Here is a 23,946-nt window from a genome sequence, read left to right on the forward strand (position 1 = left end):
TTTCTCGGCCTTCCCTTTTTGGGTTTCGCCCAACGTCAAACGTTCATCATCAACATCTTCACTACAGACAACAACAAATTATTACTACAACGATATCGGGTTCAACATCTTCATATTCCGGTAGAATAAGGACGAGAGCAACCATGGATGTGAAGGGCCTTACACTTCGAAGCAAGGCCTCTCGGCGTCGCCCCAAGATCAGTGCTCCTCAGCCTATTGCTAGCCACAACTCCGCAGCGCCGGTAGCAGCAGGACGGACCCCAGAAGCAAGACACCACGCGCAGCCCAGTGATGCTACTGCGGATCTAGTCAAACGAAGATATTCTGCAAAGTTCAATACCCTTCCCGGTATTGACTCGGAAGCTCCTCCAGTCCCCAGCCTTCCAGGCGGACCGATAGAACACTTTGCTGCTGATAGAGAGCCTACCGGCGATGCACAGCCAATTCGCGTGGATGTGAACGCATTGAGAAACCCAAACTTGCCAATTGAAAGCTGTAAGTATAAGTAACCTTCTATGTAGCTATGTGTGTGCTAATAAATATACTCCTTATAGATGTGACAGGACTCTTAGAACATGCCTCGGAACAGGAGATACGAGACTATCAGAGTGACCTGCGGAAGTTAAAGAACAAAACCTCCTCTGATCTACAGCAGAGTGTATATCAGAACCGCACTCAGTTCATTAAGATCAGTAAGGAAGCTGAAAAGCTGAGGGAAGAGATGAGCACCCTGCGAGGCCTGATGTCGGAGCTTACCACCACTCTGGGCCAGGCGAATGCAACAAATGGAACGAATGGCGCGCAGCCAGGATTCGAGGATACGACTACCAGAAGACATGCGCATCGTAGCTCCATCGCTAACCTTGAGAGTATGTGGAATACCCAGCTGCAACAGTTATGGAAAAATGTCGAGCGGTCTCAAAAGTACCTTCCAGCAATACCCGGCCGACACATAGTCATGGAATCGAGCCAATGGGTTGAACTTGACTCTGCCACCTGGAAGCCGAAACGCCCGGTTCACATCGTCCTTCTTAATGATCATTTACTCATCGCTGCGAAGAAACGAAAGCGTGTCGACCCCAATACGGCTAATGGGAAATCCGTTTCTGTTCCAACAAAGCTAGTAGCAGAAGAATGCTGGCCACTACAAGACATTGATGTGATTGATCTTGGGTCTGGTTTGGATTCGGGTGAAGACATGGATGAACGTGGTGTGCCAAACGCCGTTAATATTCGATACGGTCAGAGCTCCTTTACCTATCGTCACGACCAGCGAAACAACAGGGTTAAAAATGAGCTGGTTATGACTTTTCGTAAGACACTGGAGGAGCTTCGTAAAAGTCTAAAATCAGAAGCGGAGGTTGCTGCTAAATCCCGGGAAGCACTAATAAATAGCAGCCAGCCTGCCTCTCGCCGGCACTCCGAATTTCTGGATACCATGGATCCCCGCGATAAGTTAGAAGTCTTGATTGATGTCGACGGGAAGCAACAAAATATGAGATGGGTGGAAGGGCAACTTGACGAACTTGATATTGACATCGCCATCCAGGTGTTTGAAACCGCGGTTTGTCGCGTTGAGAAGCTTCGGAAGCTTGCCAAAGGGCTGAAAGGAAACCAAACTGCCCAAGACGCGATTAACTCCGGAGTAGATTCCAGAGCAAGTAAACTTGCTGAAATCCTCCTACGTGCCCTTGTCGATACCAACTCGTTCATGAATGCTACCAAGACGAATGTTGCCTGGTTAACTCGGCTAGGCTACGACGATCGAGCTCGAGAGGCTTACCTCAATGCCAGGAGCCAAATTATAACTAAGCGTGCCAGGTAAGTTTCACTCCCAGCTTCCTCTATTGAATTCGAATAACACCTTATCCAGGCACTGCGTCTTTGAGGGAGACTTACTGCTGTACATATTTCAGATTTCATTTGTGTACTTCACCATGATAAAAAACACGATCGCCATCTATCAACAATGTTTCCCATCCCCCATGTCCAGTGCCAGCATTAAGTGGGGGAAAGACCATTTGGATGACTTTAACGCCACATTAAGCCGCCAGCTTAGCAGTGTCGAGCCGAGCAACCCCGTGTGGGGGAAATGCATGGAAATAGTATATCAGCATGCTGATTCACTTTCAGAGGTTGGAGTGGATTTCAAAGATATGATTCGTGTCGAAGGCCTCATCGTCAGATCTCCCGACGGCACACCAGCAGAGTCATAGAAGCCTCCCAAAATACTTATTTAAACAGTCTACCCCAAGAATAGCTTTTTTTTAAAACATCACAACTGACATTAAACAGTCAGGTATAATTGCAATCTGACCGCCATTTATTTCTCTGTCGAGCAATTCTATATAAAAAGTTCCACATCTATGTCCAGATGTCATCCCATGCATTCGCAGAAATAGTTTGATTTTCTTTCAAAGCGCAGATTCTGAAGCCACTGGATGAAGCTCCAGTGCTAATGCGTCCTGCTAATCCCCTATCATTTTCCAACATGGTGGGCAGCCTCATCCAATGAGAAATAACATCTGGAAGCTCTTCTTTGATGTGGCTGATGACGATTAGAGCCTGAGAAGCTGTCAATCCTCGATGTCGAGCTTTATGTATGGTACCAGGTTGCAAGAAAGGGAGATGCCACACATTAAAGTCGGAAATCCGACGTGAACCAGTGCTTTCTTCTAAAGTTTCCCCAACTTCAAGGAAATGCAGGCATTTGTCTCTCAATGATTTAGGCATTCCCGAGAAGGCCTCGTCAAGAACAATGAGGTCAGGTTTATGGATCACAGAACGTAGGAACAAGACTAGACGCTGTTGGGATACGTCCAGCGATGAGAACAGGGTCTTGTCTGCCCAGAGAATAGAGAGATCGTCGCCCTCATTATTCGCAGATGTGGCGGGCCAGCTGATTTCGGGACAAAACTCGGGGTGCAAGTCCGCTTCAAAAAATTTTAGAGCAGACACCACATCAAGTTTTCTCTCTTGATTGAGCTTCGGCCTGGATAGGAAAGTATCTGCCCATGCGGACTCTATAGATGATCGTATAGACAAGCTCCTGGGGAAAAATGCATGTATTTCTGGAGAGGAGTGTCCAATGCGTGATTGAAGATCAAACAAAGATATGCCTGGCTTTCCAGCTTCTGGAAGCCGAGATTGACCAAATAGGCGGAGCGGCAAGGAGTATGCCTGCGGGTGGTCTGATGTGATCAAGGATAACAGCGTTGTTTTCCCGGATCCATTGAGTCCAAAGACACCCCATCTTTGGCCACGACGAACCTCCCAGTATAGCCCCTCTTTTTTCTCTCCATCAATCATTTGGTCCCAGCCCCCAAGGACAGTCTTGTCTCCGTATGATACTCTAACTCCGTCCATTTCCACAATTGGCTCTCCATACTTGGTGACTCGTTTCAACTCAGGGCCCGGGCCTCTTGACATTATCTCAAGATCATGAAGCAATGCTATCTCAGACTCAAATCGACCTTTAGTTAGTAACGCCTCTGCCTGATCGTATTTCCGGCGGTCTTGAGCAGAATATGCTGCATATTGATTTTCCTCACTACCAGCCCGAGGAAGGAGTCGAGGCTTCGAGGATTGTACGCTTGATTTTGGAGTTAATTTTCGATGCACAACTGCTTTCCATATATCTAACTGGTTAAGCACATCGCTTTTCTTTCCTTGGATGGCTACTGTGTGGTTTTGGTTTAGTATGATCAGGTGTGTTATCCAACCAGGGACTGCATCCTGTGGCCGTAGAGATAAAACGAGTTGTGGTGAACCTCTCAACGAGATATTATATAACAATGGAGAGAGTGCCTTAACAGTCGGAGGATCCAAGCCCACTGTAATATGCGTAGTTAGTCTTGATAGACTATCATCGTTTAACAGCAACTGCCAGCAAGGTACGTACTGAAGGGATCATCGAGCAACAGCACTTCGGGCTTATCTAGTAACGCTTTTGCAATTCGAGCCCGCCTTGTTTGGCCATTGCTTAAGTTTGATAATGGCATTTCTAGTAGGTTCTGCAGGCCTAGGTCGGCAATGACCTGGTGTAGCAGTTGGTCAAACTCGTAAGATACACCTTCCATGCCTTCCAAAGGGTTGAGCGATGTCTGGCCTCTCAGAAACTGCAGCACGGTAAAGTCTGTCTCTTCTCTTCTGCTTTCGTATCGTGCACTAAGATACGAACCACGCACTCCGCCAGCGTCCCTTTTGGCATCTCCATCGAACCCTATGTAGCGGATTGCATGGCCAGGATATCGAAGGCGCGGGTCCTTTGAGGAGATCTCCTCTGTTGCGAGAAGAGGATATGCTCGAGCTGTAGGTGGTATGCAGATATGTCGGCCACAGAGAATTTCTAGGAAGCTTGACCTATCGGAGGACCCAATTACAGCCCAAAAGGGCTGGTCCTGGGGTCGTCCAGTACCATCGGCTTGCCTTGCTCCATGATTGCTAGACGATAGCTCAAAGCTCAAGTTGGGGTAGAGTGGAGGATTATCTCGCTGGACGCCTTCAGTCGTTGGATAATGTCTGTAAAAAGTTGCATTCTTAATCTTGATTGTTGGTGGGCTGTTCTGGGCTGACAGCCTTCGCACCGAGGTTGTAGGGAAGACCGGCATATGCCATCGAGGGCATCGTAGACGGTTAACCATGCCGTGCACTTGGGATGCACCAGAGAACTAGAGGTATATGCGATATTGGTATATCAATCATTAGCCGTATCCAGAATTTAATAAGTTCTTCGTCAAATTCGCGTGTTTGATATCGTTTGTTGGCGGTGCCGAAACTGGAGAGTGGATTGACTAGTTGACTAATTAGTGATGTAGACGCTGAACTTGAAGAAGATAGGAATCAAGTCGATCAAGCAGCGGTTATAGAACATGGAAGCAGACGTATATCTGAAAGGAAAACAATAGCTCTTATAGCTACCTGACACTAGACTAGAAGCCGAATATTAAACAAAGAGAAGGTATTATAACGCCAAAAAGGACTCAACACGTAACGCCAAAGACAACACATAACACACATAACTTCATCATAAACGCCTGGTTATATATACAAGACATACGGGGAGCGGTTTCGTAATAAGTTTATATCTACGTGACGTTTTGTCTAGTTCCTAAAAGAAAAATAAACGAGGCAAAAGAAAAAAAAGCATGAAATCAAACAGAACTTTTGATTAAAGCATATACGGCAAAGAAACTGGTGAAATCAGGCGTGCAAGACGCCCGTCTGTTATGTGAACTAAGGCGCCATAACTAAAGCCAACAACGCCATGCGGCAGTAGAGTCCATATCTCATCTAGAAAACGAGGGTAAAGATTAGTATTTGATTGCGATGGAAGGAGGTATCGGAAGGTCAACTCACCTGTCTAAAGTAAGCAGCACGCTGATCAAAGTCCACCTCTTCGTCAATTTCTGCGTTCCTTGGGAGTGGATGCATGACAACCATCTGGCTCTTAGCGTGCTTCATGATAGCATTGTCAATGACAAAGCTATTCTTGAGCCTCTCATACTCTTCTTGATCCGCAAAACGTTCCTTCTGGACACGAGTACAGTACAAGACATCAGAGCGAGCAACAATTTCCGGAGTCAGCTCGTTGGTTTCAACGATGAGCTGGCCAGACCTAACAACCTGCTGGCGAATATCATCTGGCAGTGACAAAGGCTTGGGTGAAACAAGTTGTACACGAACTTGGTAGAACTGGAGTAGCTTGATGAGAGAATGCACGGTTCTTCCGTGCCTTAGGTCACCCGTGAACGTAACAGTAATTCCACTGACGGTACCCAATTCTTCGCGAATGGTGAAAAGATCAAGGAATGCCTGGGTAGGGTGCTCTTGGCTTCCGTTTCCTCCATTTATAATGGGAACTGGGGAGAACTTGGCTGCTGTGGGCGCACTACTCTCTTCGGGATGACGGAGGACAACGGCATCAGAATAACAAGCAAGGGTGCGAATGGTATCTTGCAAGGTTTCACCCTTTTGAGCGGAGGAGTGCTGAGTGGCAATTGGCACAGTCCTACCACCTAGTCTTTGCATTGCCGTATCAAATGAGGCTGAAGTGCGGGTTGAGGGCTCGTAGAACAAAGTACATAGAACGCGACCCTTGAGAATGTCAAGAACTCCTTGACGCTGAACTCCAAGCCGCATTTCTTGAGCTACCGTAAATAGCAAGTGTAGATCGGTTCTATTGAACTGATTGACTGAAAGGATATGTTTATGCCTAAATGTAGAGCGGGAGAGCAGCTCTTGAAGTGAAGGGGTTCTCCCTGTGGATGGAGTAGCATATAGCGGCGGCCCAAGTTCATCGGCCGTGGCAAGAGAGTCCGCCTGTTTTAACGGTGATGGGCGAGCTTGGGGAGTAGTTGTGAAAGACAAACGCCGACCAATCGAACCTACTGCCATTGGAGATCGTGGGGAGAGCTCCTTGCCAGAAGGCGATTGGGGTGGCGCTAGTGTATGAGATGACATATCCGTACCTTTGGGCGCATCTGAGAGTATTTCATTGTCAAGGCATGCGGTCTTTCCTTGGAAATTAACACGTTGGATTGAGCCACGCAATGTCTTACCAGCGAATGGCGACCAGATACCGTTGCTCCCGAAAATATACGGGCGATCAACTTCAATTTCCACAAAGGTTTCGGGCTGGTCGTGCAATTCGAAGATCCTCTTTGGATTCTCATACAGCCTCTTAATAATGTCATCAATGGTTAAACGCCCTTCTGCTACTGCAGTTAAAAGGATGGGAAGCGCATCTGCTAATCCAACCGTAGGGGATGCCTCTTTTCCAGCAGTTTCATATGGAAGACTTCCAACACTAAACACATCGATTGTACTAAGGTGTTCCCAGAGTGATTCTTGGGCCTTCTTGGTTGGCAGATGGCAACTCTGTGGGAATGTTTCTTGTGACACAAACAAGGAATAGATGGAAACATCACAAGTCACTCTGAGCCCTTTTTCTTTGCTAAGGGCGATAAGCTTGATGTCCTCTTGAGATGTAACACTCATGACATGCACATTACGATTGTGGAGGCTAGCCAGGAGAAGGATCGAAGCAAGGTCTGTACCCTTCGCATCGGTCATGATTGGCTTGTTGGATGGCCACGAGGCGAAATGAGTTGTGACTGTTGCAACTTTGTTGATGTTTCCGGCCAGGTGATTGAATGGAATGAACAGGGAGCCAACCTCGCTAGTTATCAGGTCTACTTGATCTGCATTCGTGGCGGTTGCAGTCACCGAAAAGTTATAATCACAGTAGGAGCCCTTTTGAGAGTTGAGCTGGGCTAATTTCAGAGCTTGAGCGTCGGTGACAAAGCTATTTATTCCTACAGGCATGACGCGGATCATGGAAAAACCAGCAGCAATGGATGCCTTGGTAACCGCCTGGAAGTCAGTGGAGTCTTTCTCCGCAATACCTGGGACAAAGGCAGCAATGTTAATAAGTCCAGGCAACGATATGGTCCGATGACTCGTCTGGAAATCGATCGGCTGTACACTCATATCATAGCGTCGGGACATGGCTTCGATCAAAATCTTTGCATTCTTGACGTTCGTCACAAGCGGAGTTTGGTAGTCAACAGCCATTCGTCGGGTACGATAACCCTTACTCATATAGTTCGCTGGTCTTCTAAACTTATTGCTCGAAGGAAGGTTGATGTAAAGGTCGATGAGGTTGTTGGCTAGATGTTGTGTGAGAGAGTATTCTGATTTCAGATCTTCGCCATCTCCTGCCAGTAACTCCAAATATTTAACTGGTATGCCATGCTCGCGTAAGAAGTCAGCTGTACCAGCCGTTGCAAAAAGGTTGAAGCCCATTTTATGGAGTTTAGTGATAGATGGCAACATCTCCACCTTATCTTTGAAGGATCCCATTGAAACAAGGATGTTCTTCTCGGGCAGCTTAAATCCAGTAGATATAAGGGCCTTCAGGTAGGCCTCGTAACGGTCACGGCCGAAACAGGCAACCTCACCGGTGGAAGCCATCTCAACACCAAGTACTGGGTCAGCACCTGAAAGCCGGGAGAACGAGAATTGGGGCACTTTAATGCCGACATAGCGTTGAGGAATCGCCACTGGTGGGTATGCCTCAAATGGCTTTCCGATCATAGCTTTGGTAGCCATCTCAATTAAATCGACGCCCATAACCTTTGAAACAAACGGGAAAGATCGTGACGCTCTGACGTTACATTCAATGACCTTGATCTCATTATCTTTAGCAATGAACTGGATATTAAAAGGCCCAGTAACGTTCAAGGCATTTCCAATTTTGCTGGTTGCTTCCTCAATTCTCCTTACGGTCTCGGGGTCAAGGTCCTGAGGTGGAACAATTAATGTAGCATCGCCGGAGTGGACGCCAGCATTTTCAACGTGTTCAGAGATAAAATGGCCACACATAACACCATTTTTGGCAACGGCATCCATTTCGATTTCCTTAGCATTTTCGATATATTTCGTTATAACAACAGGATGTTCCCGGGAAACCTCGGCCGCTTGGTCTAGATAATTGGCTAAATCGTCTTGCGAATAGACAGTGTTCATGGCTGCTCCTGAGAGGACGTAGGAAGGTCGAACAAGAACAGGATAGCCAACCTTGTCACAAAATGCCGTAGCTTCTTCAATGCTAGTAAGCTCTTTCCAGGCGGGCTGATCAACCCCTATCCTGTCGAGCATACGGGAGAATTTGTAGCGATTTTCAGCCGTATCTATCATCTCAGGAGAAGTTCCAAGAATTTTAACATTGAGGCGATGGAGAGGCAAAGCGATGTTATTCGGTGTTTGTCCACCCATGGAAATTGCCACTCCACTGGATGACTCCAGCTGGTAGATGTCAAGAACTGTCTCCAGGGTGATGTTTTCAAAATAAAGTCGATCGGCCTCATCATAATCGGTACTGACGGTCTCTGGATTATAGTTAACCATTACTGTCTTGTATCCTTGCTCCCGAAGAGTACGAATCGTTCTAACTGAGCACCAATCGAATTCTACAGAAGATCCAATTCTGTAAACGCCCGAGCCAAGGACCATAATACCTTGATCGTCAAATGTCACATCGTTCTCAGATCCGTTGTACGTGAGGTACAGGTAGTTGGTAAATGCGGGGAACTCAGCTGCTACTGTGTCGATTTGCTTAACAAAAGGAACAATTCCTGCTTCAACACGAATACGGCGGACCGCTAGTTCATTGGAGCTTAAAAATCTTGCCAATTGGCGATCAGAGAATCCAAGCTGTTTGGCTTGCATGATGAGTGGAACCGGAACGGTCGTAGCAGTATAGTTGCTCATTTGTTTGCCGAACTGACTCAAGCCCTCAAGTTTCCGTAAGAACCACTTATCAATCTTGGTCAATTCCCATATTTCATCAACGGTATAGCCGGAGTGCATGGCATTTGCGATAGCAAAGAGCCGCTGATCAGATGGAGTCTGGAGTTCATTCTTAATGGACATCAATGCACTCGTTTCGTTGAATCCTAGATTGTGGAAATCAATGGCTCGAATGGCCTTTTGAATGGCTTCTTCGAATGTCCTTCCAATACTCATAACTTCTCCTACACTCTTCATCGAGGAACCAAGTTGCGTCGATACACGAGTGAATTTTTTTAGGTCCCAGCGAGGAATTTTAACGACAACGTAATCCAAAGAAGGTTCAAAGCAGGCACAAGTAACCTTGGTGACAGAGTTGGATATTTCGTTTAGGGGAATTCCAAGGCCAAGTTTTGCCGCAATGAACGCTAGGGGGTATCCTGTAGCCTTTGATGCCAAGGCAGAAGATCGTGACAATCGAGCATTGACTTCGATAATACAATATTCTCTCGAGAAAGGGTTGAGGGCATACTGGATGTTACATTCACCGACTACGCCGAGGTGACGAATAACGTTGACAGCAGTAGTGCGAAGCATGTTGTAGTCCTCGTCAGATAGGGTCTGGGAAGGCGCAACAACGATAGAATCACCGGTATGAATTCCTAACGGGTCGAAGTTCTCCATATTGCAGACGGTGATGCAGTTATCGCGGGCATCTCGAACAACCTCGTATTCAATTTCTTTCCAGCCTTTCATACTCCTTTCTATAAGGACTTGAGGGCTGGCTGCGAATGCTTTGGTGCAAAGGTTGCGGAGTTGTTCGTTACTTTCGGCAAAACCACTTCCCAATCCACCTAGAGCATAAGCGGCGCGGACAATTACTGGGAATCCAATGTTTTTAACAGCCTCCATTGCTTCTTCTAGGTTAGAAGCAGAGGCAGATTTGGCACACTTCTCGCCAATGGCTTCCATGCTGCGAGCAAAAAGTTCGCGGTCTTCGGTTGTGATAATGGTGTCGATTGGTGTACCAAGGACCTGAACACCGAGCTCCTCAAATTCATCCTTTAGCTGGATACCAACTTGAAGGGCAGTTTGTCCACCAAAGGTGACATATATCGCATCAGGCCGTTCGCGCTTGATGACCTTGCGGACAAAGTCAGCATTAACGGGAAGGAAATATACCTTATCTGCGAGGCCCTTCGATGTTTGAATGGTGGCAATATTAGGGTTGATAAGAACGGTGTATATCCCCTCTTCGTTCAGCGCTTTGATAGCTTGGCTACCTGAGTAGTCGAACTCTCCAGCCTGCCCAATACTGAGACCACCGCTGCCCAATATTAATACCTTCTTGACATGAACTCGAGGGTGGGCAGCGATATTCTCTTCAATGGTTCCGCCTGGGAAACTGACAGGTTTGTTTAGAGCATCCTTAGATCCAAGGCACTCCCTCACTGTGTTGATAAAGACATCGAACAAAAACTCAGTGTCCCGCGGTCCAGGGGTGCTCTCGGGGTGGAACTGCACACTGAAAAGCGGGCGACTAGCATGTCTGATACCTTCGTTGCTAGAATCATTGGCGTTAACAAACAACTCTTCCCAACCTTCTGGAAGAGTCTTGGAATCAACGGCATAACCGTGATTCTGGGACGTAATATAACAGCGCCCTGAGAGCATGCTTGTGCAGGGGATGTTGTGTCCGCGGTTTCCGAATTTCATCTTCAGTGTGCTTGCACCAGCTGCTCTTGCGAGAAGTTGGTGGCCAAGACAGATACCGAAAATTGGTGTTTTATTCTCCCTAATAGCAACCTTCAAGTGGGCAACCGTGGAAGTAAGAGTGGCAGGGTCACCAGGACCGTTTGAAAGAAAAAGCCCATCATATTCCGTGCCTGCAAGTCTAGGGAAATCGTAGTTCCAAGGAACGACGAGGACTTCGACATTGCGAGAGAGAAGACATCTCAATTGGTTGTATTTCAAGCCAACATCTATGCAGAGAATACGAACAGGGCGCCCTGACGGGTGTAAAAGGGGCTTCCCGGGAGGAGTATAAAGCTTAGGTTCCTTGATTGACACTGCATATGGTTGAATTAGCCTCCGCCAGTTATAGCTTTACGATGTATAAGCGCTTTTCTTACCATCATCAACTAAATTCCTCTTGTTAGGGTCCTCCCACTCCACCTCTTCATAGGTTTCTCTCCAATTTTCCAGTTGCTGCTCAATAGCATCACTCTGAGCCGCGTGTGTTTTCTTCTGAAGAAGTATGCGTCCAAGCATGCTGCCCTTTTCTCTGATTCGTTTGGTCAAAGCCCGTGTGTCGACCCCGTAGATAGCTGGAACATTCTGCTCCTTTAGCCATTCACCAAGGGAGCTCTCGGCCAAGAAGTGCGAGTAGGCTTCGCCACAGTAGCTCGCAACCACTAGGCCGGCAACATGGATCTGGTTCGACTCAAAGTGCTTTGGTAGGTCCTTTAACAATCCATCCATCTTGTCACGCGACGGCACACCATAATTTCCCACAAGAGGAAATGTTATGACTAGGATCTGGCCTCGATATGAGGGATCTGTCAAGGATTCGGGGTACCCCACCATACCAGTCTGAAAAACCAGCTCTCCGGCGATGCTCCTCTCAGCTCCAAAGTTGAATCCTTTGTAAAGAGTGCCGTCCTCAAGCTCAAGACAGACGGATCTGCCATTGTTCGAGCCCAATTGCACAGAAGCTGGAGAAAACATGGCTCCGTTTAGGATTGTCCGAGAGCCCTGGAGCTCGTTGTATGCGACGATACCGCCGGATGAGGGGCTTGAAGGGAAAGCTGGCTCCCGGACAGGAATCTCCAGGTTCTTGGGTGCCTTTGGTTCGGGTGAAGAGGGAACGGCAGGCATGTTGCCGCCTGGTTGAGACCGATGTTCTCTGGGGAATAAAAAGAGCTGTGCTTGTGTTTCACTCCGACATAAATTTCCCGGCGGATGGTGATATTCAACTTGTGGGTCAGCTCAGAAAAGGAACGAAGAATAGAGCTCTAGTCTGCTCAGCCAACGTACTTCAGGGTCTAGCAGTGAAAGGCGACGCTGTTCCTGTGAGAATTGAGTGTTGACCGAGCAAGGACATGTTGGGAAGAAGAGGAAAGAAAAGAAAATTTCTAACCCAGCAGAAAAAAAACGTATATATCCTGGTCCTATGGTTGGCGTCCAGGCAGACTTTGTGGTGGCTTGCTCTAGTTATGTAAGCACCGCATCGGGTTAGTCACTTTAAACTGTGTAAGGCGGAAAGCAGATATTCGCACGTGACATAAACTCTAGGTTTGCCTTTTTTTCCTCTCGCTCTCTGATTGGTGGCAGAAAGCCTCTTTTAACCTCCCACTTCATCGATTAGAGGGCCTGTGTAGTATCAACATAGACATGGAGATAGATATATACAGAGAGAAGGGGGGGAAGTGCGTATTCGTCAATGCGTGATTATAGTGGTATGGAGTATGACTGGCTTGTAGAGATGACAGTGATAAGTTGCAGGGTTTGTTTGCTGTCCCAAGCTTCGACGCTAGTTTATGCAGCTTAGCGAGACAAGCGCGGTTGCCGGTGCGTTGGAGACAGGAGGATACCTATCAACCCCTAGTCACCAGCCTATTCCGTAAGTAGTTGTTTGATGGCTGGTATATAGGCAACCATGGCCTGTAACTGTCAATGGAATGGTCAATAATTCAACCTTAGTCTGCAGATCTGTAAACAATGATTAACACTTTCCAAGGAAACATGCCACTTATGTGAAACTAGCTCTTATGGACTCTGAAATATCTTTAAAAAAACCCCTATGTCTATGCTAACGATCAAGGGGCTTGCCTCGTCCTCTCCAACGTTGCATTCATCGTAGGCAATATCAAAGGTAAGAAAAACGTTCTACCGTGTCCCCCAACAACGGCTCCATATCTCAACATGTCCCCACCGTCACATGTGGGGTGTGATCCCTAGCTGTTTGGTCTGTAGTTATTACTGGAGAGCACCTCCGCGTTTCCATGAGCAATTTTGTTTGTTCCGTGCACAAGCTGTGTAACTTGTTGGCTTAGCGGTCGCCTTTATTATGATCGATACTAATAAGTATTTCGTAGCTCGCCACGGAAGGCACTTGAAATGCTTATCTGGCAGCTGAAGGCAACAACACCCTGGCCGTTCAGTAATCACTTCAAAATTTCAGTACAACTCCCAAAATGCAGTATTACAAATGCATTGGTAGTAACTTGAAGACAGGATGCAGCCAACATCGGTATAATAAGGCTCGCATCCTCCAGACCAAAAGTGCGGGGCCATACGTCAAAATAACGCTGGTAGATCCGGTTATAAGGCAGGTAGCACCCCAATCCCGCAGGGTTACCACATGTTTCCCTCTAACCAGCGATATATCAGCCATGCAAAAGCCAAAGCTATAGGAAGGGGTAAATCCAAATGAGGCCTGCTCGGTGTTTCCCTGGAATTGGGTTTCAAAGGCGTCTTCTGGCCAAATTTGAGAGCACGCTGTGGAAAATGGATTTCTCTGGCCATCACCCTCTATTGTCTACCCAACCGGGACTGGACACTTGTTGCTCAGGAATAGGTGCCATTTCATAACTAACTTCAAAATCCGTTCTGCGCATAATCTCCTCCCTTGAGTCAGTGTCGGTCCAGGTTTTGTTGGCTGCTATCCTGCTAGAAACGGCAATAGACGCAGTATACCCGGATCGGTGATTGTAAGCAGTAGGTCGTGAGTGCGTAGTAAATAGAGATTTATATGACGCAAAACACGACACCATCACTGCTACAGTCGCCTCCATTGCACTCCAGAATAATAGCCAGGATGGTGGTGGATGCTTGGATTTGCCATCGGTTTCAAGGTTGCGAAGAATTGCCATTACGACAACAGCGAGGCCAAGCATGAAAAGGCCAACAAGGCCCAGTTTTTGAGAATTGGGGAGGGAAGACTTGAGCACAAATGCAACGGGAACAGACATGACTAGTTGCTCCAATTAGTCCAATTCTAAGTTCATATAGGGCTATCGGTGTGCGGTTTACATACTTAAGATATCTGTAATGACATCGCATATCGTGGTCACGTACATGCTGACAGCCTCTAACTTTAGAGTTCTCGGGGATAGACAGCCAACTAGAAAGTTCGACATTAGCTGTGGGTGTTGTAATTGAACGGGACAGGCTTTTACTTACGAGCAGTCACGGATGGACAAGCAACAGGAGGTAGTATAACCGAGGCCGAAAATCCCACGATTGTAATCACAGAAATCACCCACCAAGCTCGCCTGAAAGCAGGGAGAGTGCGAAAAAGCCTCCAGAGAAGAGCAAGTAGACTGGCCTTGACAGAATATATACAACATCTGAACAAGAAGTTGCTGGCGAAAACTAGCTTCGCCAGCCTATCAAAATCGTTCAAGATGCCTGGCATCAGCAGTGCCTTGTTATTTTCGTAAAGGTGAAGTAGCAAGTACACGGTTGGTGTAGCTAAAGTTGCCAGAACGTTATGCCCTAGAAGAAATATATACGCGAGTCCCGCGAGGATGTCATCCCAAAACAATCTTCGATGAAGGCGTAGTCTGATCGCGAAGCGACTAACAAGCAACACGGTCGCAAGGCCAAAGCCTGTCCACAGAGATGCCTGTGAGGAGCGTTCAGTAACTTATTTCAGACAAAAGTACCTTTTTGTGAGAGTTAAACATACCAGCAGTTCTGTACGACCGATTTTCCGCGCAAGAACCAGCTTGTCCTCGGCACCCATTATGAGAACGGTTATCCTGGATGGTTTGTGCGGATAGTGCTTTAGCAACGCGCAATTCTAACGGCTCAAGTGGTGATGGCCTTCGCCATAAAAAAGCGAATAACTCGAATAGAGAAAAAAAAAAATAACCTAACAGTGAAAGCAAAGTTCGGGGTTTCCCAGTCGGTATTATAATATAGCAAAATGGACAAGGTGTGCTATGGCGCGACCCATTTTAACACTCTCCCTACCCCGTACATAGTAGAGTATTCCATACATAGTATGCAGACGATGGATACTTCGTATCAGATTTCCGCGTAAATCGTTAATCAGGCCCAAGAAGGAAAAAATCACTTGGGTAGTGGTTGCTAAAAAGCTGAGATTTGATCGAGACAGGTATAGATCTCGATCTTGGGCTGGAGCTAGATACGGGGTAATCTCCACTGGTGGCGCACGCCAGGGGGAGGATCTGATCAAAGGTCGATTCAAAGTTCGTTCGTCAGTCACAGAATAAAATCTTCTCGTGTCGCACGCTCTTCCACTCTCGGAGATACCGATCGCTTGAGCGAGACCCTTGGGTTGAGTTTGAGTCCATGCTGGATTGAGGATGACAGCCCGTTACTTGGGAATTAGGTCTTTGGGTATCCTCCGTACGAATGAATCTGTACATAGTAGGAATGGCCAGAACGATTTAAAAGTTAGCCTATGTACTTACTGCGATCACGGCTGTGTACAGAGGACCTCGTACAACATCTTTAATTTTAAGCGGCCTGACTGGTTAATAATGTGACAGTACGCATTTGGCCAAGGCAACATAAAGCATACATAGTAAACCAATAATCAATCAAGGACCAACTGGAACAACGCACCATCTGTTAGAGGTACAATGGCTAACCAACTCTAGCTAGTAGCATTCTCGGGGTTTGTTCCAACCAGCACAAAGGAACTGATCGAGAAGGCCTTCGCGAAAGTGAGCGGTGATTGCTAAGGAGAAGACGGAAGTTTGTGTCAGGAACAAGAGGGACGAACTGTGGTTCGGTTCAACTCTAAGAGGCCGTTTCGAAAGAGTATCTGCATATGAAGTGATTAAACCCTGTCTGGATGTACTATGTGCGCAATCTCCGGCAGGCTGGGCGTCAGACCTCGTCTAAGAGGATGGCAGTGTGTATCGGTAGGCAATTAACAGCGGTCCCCTCCGCACAGACTTCGAGTTATGCTGCTGTTCATGACTCGCGAGGAAGTCCTGCCATGGCTGGGGCGCACTCATCTCCATGCGTGTACCCTGCAGATCCGTAAATAATATCTGGTTAAGCAGCGTTGTTACATAGTATGCGACTGCAACTGGACATGAGATATCGAAGAGCCTCAACCCTGTTAAGTGTATCACGTGATAAACATATGCTCGCCTGGCTAACATCAAACTGAACAAGCCCGCTGTTTCTGGTGTTTTGTTGCCTTCCTCTCGATGGGGCGAGTCGTTGCCGAAGTCCTGCCGATGCAGTGGGATAGCAAGCTTAGTTCGCCTCACACCGGTGGATCGAAGGGTACCCTCAGTCTCATTCCTCACGAACGCTTTCGTTCCTTTCGCCCTGTCTCAACGGCAAAAACACCGGCGACTCTCAGAGCGAGTAGATGGTAGTTTCACGGTAAAGCGTTCCGAAATCTCTCTTTTTGATGGTTTTTCCTAAGTTAACCGTTAGCCTCAGGGCGTAATACTCTTTCCTTTTTTTTTTTTTTAAGCCACATATCAACAACGTTAACCTCACAAGCCGAAAACCTGTCAAGCTTGGGCAGCTTAAACTTCCCAAGACCGATGTCAAACGCCCGTCCATCGTCTGCACACTAAACGAAACCTGGAGGCTTGACACCGGAGTTCCTTGCATCTGAAGCTATCATGTAACTCACAGGGATGTCTCGCATTATCGCTCCTTATCGACCCTATCATGTGATGCGCCTAGCTCAAGGATTTGCAACACGCAAAATCAAGGAAAAAAAAAAACCACCCACCAACCCACTTGAATACTACGATTGTCGGCCAGTTTTGCGTTCCTGACACCTTATTTCTTTTGTCACGGGAGGATGTTTTGTTTTCATGTTTAATGGCGTCAAATTGTTTCCTCATGCTCTTTCGGCATCGTTGGCCCTAGGGTAGCTTGGACCCCGGTTTGAGTGAAAGCTTGACAGAGAAAAGTCTCGTTGAGTAAAGAAATATATCTCTTAACGAACCCTAGGTAGAGATGTTTTCCTCTCTGTTCCGGCCGAAGCGGAGGCAGAGGCGGGGCATCTTGTCACCGCCTAGGTCTGTTGGACAGGCTGAAAGAGATATTCGCGATTCGACGGCTGATGTCCATTCTGAGGCTGATGCCCTCTTTGAAGAAGATAATATCGATGAATATGAGGTCAACGAAGAGGAGTACGAAGACGTTCCTGATGGCGAATACCAAGCTCCCCTGCTGCCTATGTTTTCCGCTCCTCACCTTGGTATGAACTCAGTTCGGCCTGCTTATAACATGCTTTTGAGCCTTGGTTAATACGGACTGCTGGTATCTAGATGCTCTCCCTGTTTATCAGCTTACCCACGATCTGCGTCTACTAATAGCATCCCGTTGTGAGACGACGTTGACATGGGATCAACTTCGATCTCCTCAGGTGTCGCAGTTTCTGCTGAAACCTATACAGCAGATCATCCATTCCAACCATCTCTCAAAAGCCACTCTTTATGCCCTGATGGTCAACTGTCTCCAGTTTGATAAGGAAGCCACTTCTAACCCTGGAATAAGTGGCGCTAGTCGGACAAGGGCGATGGTTTGCGAACTGCTAGCCATCAAGTTGCTCAAGGAATACACAATGCGAAGCCTGATAGATGCATTATCATACGATTTTCATCCCCTTCAAGGGCAGGCTTCTAAACCGTCTACTGGGACTTCAAACGGTCGAGCATGGGATAGTAGCCAGGCATCTCGCAACCTACTAAAGGATGTCCGAATTTCGTGCTTAGAAATCGCTATTAGAGCTCAGGCGAAACGATTCTTAGCTCACCCACTCGTGGTCCAGCAACTGGAGGCGCTCTGGGCCGGTACTATTGTCTTCTACTCCGCAGCAGATAGCTTACATCGGCAGCCTACTCGGGATGCCCCTTCCCATCAGCAGGGGTATGGTTCTATCAATATACTTGGACCCAGGCCTGGTGCAAAAGATATATCCTGTGCACCAAACAAACCTGTGTCCCGCCGTTCCGTGTCCCTCTATGACCCACGAGATGCGTCTCTATTCAAGTTATCTAGATTACGGGTTCCCAGGTACCGCCAATTGTTATCTACGCTCTCCTATGCAATTTTACTGTGCCTCTTCCTCATCTTGCTTCAAAAGAGACCACTAGACCTCACTGGCTTGGAAATGGTGTTCTGGTTCTGGAGTGCTGGGTTCATGCTAGATGAGATTGTTGGCTTCAATGAGCAGGGGTTTAGTCTTTATTTAATGAGCTTCTGGAATATGTTCGATGTCGGAATATTGCTCCTACTTCTTGTTTACTATGTCTTGCGTCTCTACGGGGCAGTTATGCCCCAGAAACAAAAGGCTTATGCTGCAGGACTTGCGTATGATACCCTAGCCGCGAATGCGGTGCTTCTATTTCCGCGACTTTTCTCGGTACTTGACCATTACCGATACTTCTCTCAACTGTTAATCGCATTTCGAATGATGGCGGCCGACCTGATAGCGGTGCTCATTCTTATAATTATAGCGTGTAGCGGGTTCTTCGTCGCCTTTACATTTTCTTTCGGTGACACGAATGCCTCCCCCAGCTCGGTTGCCTACGCTTTATTTCAAATGGTTATGGGTTTTACCCCGGCGGCGTGGACCCTTTGGGATAGGTATAACCTTCTTGGGAAGATTATATTAACTCTCTTTCTGTTTATATGCCATTTCCTCGTCGTCACGATCCTAATTACTGTTCTCACAAACTCCTTCATGGCCATTGTCCAGAATGCACACGAAGAGCACCAGTTTTTATTCGCAGTGAATACCATTTCCATGGTGAAATCGGATGCTCTCTTTTCATATGTGGCACCGACTAACGTACTGGCTTGGGCGATTACTCCGTTGAGATTCGCTATGCCGTTCCGGAGTTTTCTGAAGCTGAACCGCACAGTGATAAAGATAACGCACTTCCCAATCCTGTTTAGCATATATCTGTACGAGCGTACGATACTGAGGTCTGCCGCCTTTGAACCTACGGACCTGGTTAGGGGCCGATTCAATCCTTTCAGGCCTGTTACGGATCGAGAACATTCCTTTGAACCGTTCACGCCGCGAAATATGTTCCGTGTACGGGAACCATCAGTTGCTACTCATCAAAAGGATAGGGCTCTAGATCAAGTCTTCCACCTCTCCCATGAAGGCTCTACGTACCAAGGAAATCGACAGAGTAGGGCACGTCAACGCCTAGCAACTACAAACGTAAGTAATTGGATGCGGAATATTGGTGATGGGAGCTCTAGGGCGCCACCTGAGGATCAAGATCGAAAGGTTGTCGAAGACCTAGAGGCGAGACGAGTCTGGGTCAGTAGGTCACAACGGCGACGGAGAAACAGAAGGTTGAGTGGGCGTGATTTCACAGAAACAACTCGATCCTTCGCCTCAGATCCAGAAGACTTTATGAGTGTTGCATTTGACACAACGGAGGTATCCAGGGCTCCGAAAACGCACTTTTACCCTCCGAAGGTCATAAATCCGCCAGCACAAACAGATGCCGAGGTGCAGGGGGATGACGAGTTGAGCAGTGATGAAAATGGTGGAGGTGATTCCAGCCGAGACGAGATTTTACCAGATCACAAAAATACCCAGGAGACTATCTTTCCTACGGATAACATGCTTGAAAGTTCGATAGAGTCGCCGCCGATACTTTCAAGGCCGTCGACAGCCCGACGATTTTCACGAAGGAACAGTCCCTCACGCACCCCAAGAACGCCACGCCGGCATCATTCGAGAAATCCTTCCGCCGCGACTATACTCTATAACCCAGTTCCTCCAGTGACTACTAAGAGCACAGCTGTTGCCAAACCTCCATCATCACCCAGATATGCCAAAGCAAAAAGTGGAACAGCAACTCCGAACCGGCGTCGACCACCAAGCAACCTGAAGACCGCCCAAGTACTTACCACGCGACCACGGCCGATTCCTCAGCCTACAGCAGCGGCGTTTTCGGTTCCTGATAATGGCATACAATGGTCACTGAATAACCTACCGAGCCAACGACGTCGTCCTTTATCACTCACTCTAGGCCTAGGTTCTGATATAGGCGATAATGAAGCTCTTGGTGGGGGTTTTGTAGGTGGAGTTCCCGGAAGCTTCACCACGCAAATGGCATACGCTATGGGGGGCATGCAGCAGGATCGAGGAAATGACAATAGAGACATGCTTAACCGGTTGGTTCTCGCGCGGATGAAGACTCTGGAGGAGAGCTTCAGGGATGTCTTAAACGAAGTGAAGGATCTCCGCCACGCACCTGGGAGAAAAGAAAGGACACGTCCAGTTCCCTCTCGCAGACCAGCAACCACTACCAGCAGTCCGAAACATGGTGTAGACATGCCGAGCAGGGAAGAAACTCGTAGGAGCAGCGACAAGCGGCTGCAGCCGTCATTTGGGCCAAAAAATGAGCCCCTTGGTGAGGAGGACTCCTCACCGGAGTTTAGGCCGAGCTCAGTGTGATTGTAGATACTAGATAAGCATAGCTGTAGATTGCACTAGATGTGACTGCCTCTATGTCCATCTGTTAATCGTCCTGCATAAGAATATAATACAATAATCTGTATGAATGTTGCCAAGCCACAGCTGTGCAGGAGCTTGTTCACACTAGCGCGCAACTTCTACTGCGATCCATGCTGTAATGCCTGGCTGCAACTTGCCTTGCATCAGCTTCACAGTCGTACACAGAGACTAATCTCACGTCAGACCAGCAAGCAGACGCTGGCCTAAAATTCAATCCAGAGATAGCACGTATCCGTCTTTACGGACTTTTGGTCCACCTTTTTCTCTCCATTTTTTTCTTCTCTAGCACTAGTGGAGAGTTGTTCAATCATGGCATCTTCGTCCAGGGCGTCAAGTCCGCTTCTCTAGTAAGTACATCTACATGTAGATGGCTATTTTTATTTGATTCTTCTAGGAACGTTTGGCTGATCTATCGACCAGTGCCTGCATAGCTCACAGGACAACTATCCTCACAGAGCACTCGGTGCCTGGAACATCGTCTACGTCTGCTTCGTCATTAGCATCGATCATCCTCCCCAAGATATCTCACGATTCCCCGCAGAAGCTCACCTATACACATGACCGGCTATTCATTCACTATATTGCTGATTCCCCCAGTACCACTTCGGCGCAGGGGAATGGACAGACACCAGATTCCCACTCAGCGTTGAGTTACCTAGTTGTTGCCACGGCCGAACAGGGACGCCGTATTCCCTTTGCATTTTTGCTTGAAATGAAGAGAAAGTTCCTTGCGAGTTATACTCCAGAAAGCACTGATTATGCTGCATTACCAGCCTATGGATGTGCCGCTTTTAACAATGATCTTCGCGCCTTGCTACACACCTTCAATACAACACCTCCTTCGGATTCACTCGCCTCGGCCAGGAGAGAAATCGACAATGTACGAGATATTATGACAGAGAATATCGAGCGTGTCCTGGAGAGAGGGGAGCGTATCGATACCTTGATTGATAAGACTGATAGACTGGGAAGCAGTGCCCGTGATTTCAGAGTGCGTAGCCGGGACCTACGACGTCGAATGTGGTGGAAGAATACCAAGGTTATGGCTTTGCTGATAGTGGTAGTGTTGTTCTTGATATATCTATTTGTAGGCATGGGATGCGGCCTGCCGGCGTGGGGAAGTTGTATTGGACGCGGAGGCCATCATGAGGAGTAGAACGATGGCCAGCCAGCAAGCCTACTTCCAAGTGATGTTTAATTTCTTTGGCAGACACAGTAAAGTTCTAATTTGGTTATTTCTGGTATTTAGTGCAGTTTTTTTTCCCTACCCCTTTATGCAACGTTATTTATTGGGGTAATGCTTAATATATAGGTGTAGCGTTCATAGTTGATACGAGAAATGCAGAGGTCATGGTCGAATGTAAAGCTTTGGCAACCCGAAAGAAGATATGCTACTTTATCACGTCGATTTTGGAGATCTTTAGGTGTACCCTGCCATCAAACCCGCTTTCATCACTGAAAAATATCTAGAGGCAAGTCTGCAGGCAGGGCTATTCAACTCTCTTGCCTCTCACGCTTTTTGTGGAGGAGATCGAGGAATGTTCTTCATATTCGCCAGTCGTTTACCTCGACAACCATTGAATGTAGGTTGGCGAGGAGATAATACGGGCGGAAGCTGGGCTGGGATGATATGTTAGCCCAAGACTAGGAGTAGAGCGGGAGAGTTGCAACCGCTAGAGGAAGGGTTATCTATGAAGAGGTAGAGAATCATGTAGGTTTTTTTCATTTCATATCATGAAACAGAGTAAGACCTTGGTATTTCCAGACCATTGAACACTGGGGAGAATACATAGGGATATGAAGCATTCAAGACATGACGCTCAAACGGAACTTAGGTCCGTTAGAAGCCCGGCACAAGCATCGAAGGCACAGACTGGTATAAAGAAGCGTCCTAGCACACTTCAGTATCAAACCATGGCGGAAAGGCGAGAAAATTCTTCGAAAACAGTGACATTGTGCTTTATCTTGTTCGTGCTTTTCTTTTCCATCTGTATTTGGTTTCCGCTCCTACCCATTTAAACACCCAACGCAATTACTTCCCTGACCACCCAACTCGACCGGCTTAAGAGGACTTGGAGGCTCTGGCAGCGCGACCTTTGCCGATTCTTTCGAGAATGCTCTCACGGTCTTTGTCAATCTTCAGCTTGGTGATGACAACTTTGGATGGGTGAATTCCTATCGGGACAGACTGGCCATTGGACTTCTCACGGCTGACTCGTTCAACGTGGACGACATATTTCAGACGGTAGACGGACGTGATCTTTCCCTCTCGGCCCTTGTTGGTTCCCCGCACAATGGTGACCTCATCATCCTTGCGAATGGGTATCGATCGCACCTAGACGTGTAGTACCCGTTTAGACGAACATATTCTCTTTGAAGTTTCCTCTCGTGCTACTTGGTAGTAGTATAGGTTCACGGCACTGGATATACACGTACGTTGTGCTTCTCACGGAGTTCTTTGCTTAATGGGGCGCTCATGATGGTTCGTCGCTCGCTGGAGGGAGCGCTAAAGTGCGCCTTGCGCGACTTCCGTCGCGAGCAAGCAATTGCTATAGTAAAGTAATGGTCCACGGTCAGTCATCTAAAGACTCCAATAACCCAACCTGGTCAAGATGTCGAGAGAGAGAGAGGATGCCCACAGCCGCCAGTTCTTCGACAAACGGCGCAACCAAGAAAAAAAATATCCCACGTACCTGTGTTAACCTTAGCCATCGTAGCAGATCGAGTCGTAATAAGTGACCTGACACCGAGCGAAGTGTAGTTTGTTAGATGTCGACGGCGTGTTTTCTTCTTGTTCAAAAGTCGAAATTCTTTTTAGTTGCAAAAAAAGAGAAACTTGTGGGTCACATGACTTGAGCTTCCATTTACCTAAGCGCGAGCTAGGGTTTGCTGACTCAGCAAAGCCTTAACCGTCGAAGCTTTTGAAGAAGCGCGAGAGTAGAAGAAGCTCGAGAGACAAGACGCGGAGACTGAAGAGACCAGGAGGGTTACAAGCTGGCTGTCTGGGAAATATGGTGCTTGCGCACCCATGTTACTCGTCTCTCTGCTTTACTGCGGTCTCCAAATACCCAATAGTCAACGAATCCAAGAAGTTTTTATCGTGTCCGCAGCAGAAGGACCCGAGTCTTGTCTGATAAATATCTTTGGAAAATAGCTTA

At 47.4% G+C, this 23,946-nt stretch overlaps 7 protein-coding genes across 7 annotated transcripts; 3 read left to right on the forward strand and 4 right to left on the reverse strand.

Moving 5' to 3' along the window:
- Positions 1-143: 143 nt before the first annotated feature.
- On the forward strand, positions 144-2,216 carry MCYG_02946 (exocyst complex component exo84; the record flags this gene model as incomplete). Its single annotated transcript, XM_002847394.1, has 3 exons — positions 144-495; positions 555-1,821; positions 1,874-2,216. 3 exons carry the CDS (start codon positions 144-146, stop codon positions 2,214-2,216), a joined length of 1,962 nt encoding a protein of 653 aa, XP_002847440.1.
- Positions 2,217-2,364: 148 nt separating this feature from the next.
- MCYG_02947 (uncharacterized protein) lies at positions 2,365-4,643 on the reverse strand (the record flags this gene model as incomplete). The annotated part of the gene is made up of 2 exons (XM_002847395.1): positions 2,365-3,833; positions 3,902-4,643. The coding sequence occupies 2 exons, from the start codon at positions 4,641-4,643 to the stop codon at positions 2,365-2,367; spliced, it is 2,211 nt and encodes a 736-aa protein (XP_002847441.1).
- Positions 4,644-5,235: 592 nt separating this feature from the next.
- MCYG_02948 (pyrABCN) lies at positions 5,236-12,168 on the reverse strand (the record flags this gene model as incomplete). The annotated part of the gene is made up of 3 exons (XM_002847396.1): positions 5,236-5,292; positions 5,359-11,360; positions 11,424-12,168. The coding sequence occupies 3 exons, from the start codon at positions 12,166-12,168 to the stop codon at positions 5,236-5,238; spliced, it is 6,804 nt and encodes a 2,267-aa protein (XP_002847442.1).
- A 1,649-nt stretch (positions 12,169-13,817) lies between these two features.
- On the reverse strand, positions 13,818-15,040 carry MCYG_02949 (conserved hypothetical protein; the record flags this gene model as incomplete). Its single annotated transcript, XM_002847397.1, has 4 exons — positions 13,818-14,266; positions 14,330-14,416; positions 14,476-14,920; positions 14,984-15,040. 4 exons carry the CDS (start codon positions 15,038-15,040, stop codon positions 13,818-13,820), a joined length of 1,038 nt encoding a protein of 345 aa, XP_002847443.1.
- Positions 15,041-17,256: 2,216 nt separating this feature from the next.
- MCYG_02950 (nonselective cation channel) lies at positions 17,257-20,728 on the forward strand (the record flags this gene model as incomplete). Its single annotated transcript, XM_002847398.1, has 3 exons — positions 17,257-17,500; positions 17,619-18,171; positions 18,202-20,728. 3 exons carry the CDS (start codon positions 17,257-17,259, stop codon positions 20,726-20,728), a joined length of 3,324 nt encoding a protein of 1,107 aa, XP_002847444.1.
- Positions 20,729-21,097: 369 nt separating this feature from the next.
- Positions 21,098-21,944, forward strand: MCYG_02951 (vesicle-associated membrane protein 714; the record flags this gene model as incomplete). Its single annotated transcript, XM_002847399.1, has 2 exons — positions 21,098-21,135; positions 21,209-21,944. The coding sequence occupies 2 exons, from the start codon at positions 21,098-21,100 to the stop codon at positions 21,942-21,944; spliced, it is 774 nt and encodes a 257-aa protein (XP_002847445.1).
- Positions 21,945-22,646: 702 nt separating this feature from the next.
- MCYG_02952 (60S ribosomal protein L26) lies at positions 22,647-23,576 on the reverse strand (the record flags this gene model as incomplete). Its single annotated transcript, XM_002847400.1, has 3 exons — positions 22,647-23,123; positions 23,225-23,337; positions 23,482-23,576. 3 exons carry the CDS (start codon positions 23,498-23,500, stop codon positions 22,851-22,853), a joined length of 405 nt encoding a protein of 134 aa, XP_002847446.1.
- Positions 23,577-23,946: the final 370 nt, after the last annotated feature.

Source organism: Microsporum canis, genomic scaffold (assembly GCF_000151145.1).
Source record: "Microsporum canis CBS 113480 supercont1.3 genomic scaffold, whole genome shotgun sequence".
In the NCBI taxonomy this organism is placed as follows: Eukaryota; Fungi; Ascomycota; class Eurotiomycetes; order Onygenales; family Arthrodermataceae; genus Microsporum; species Microsporum canis.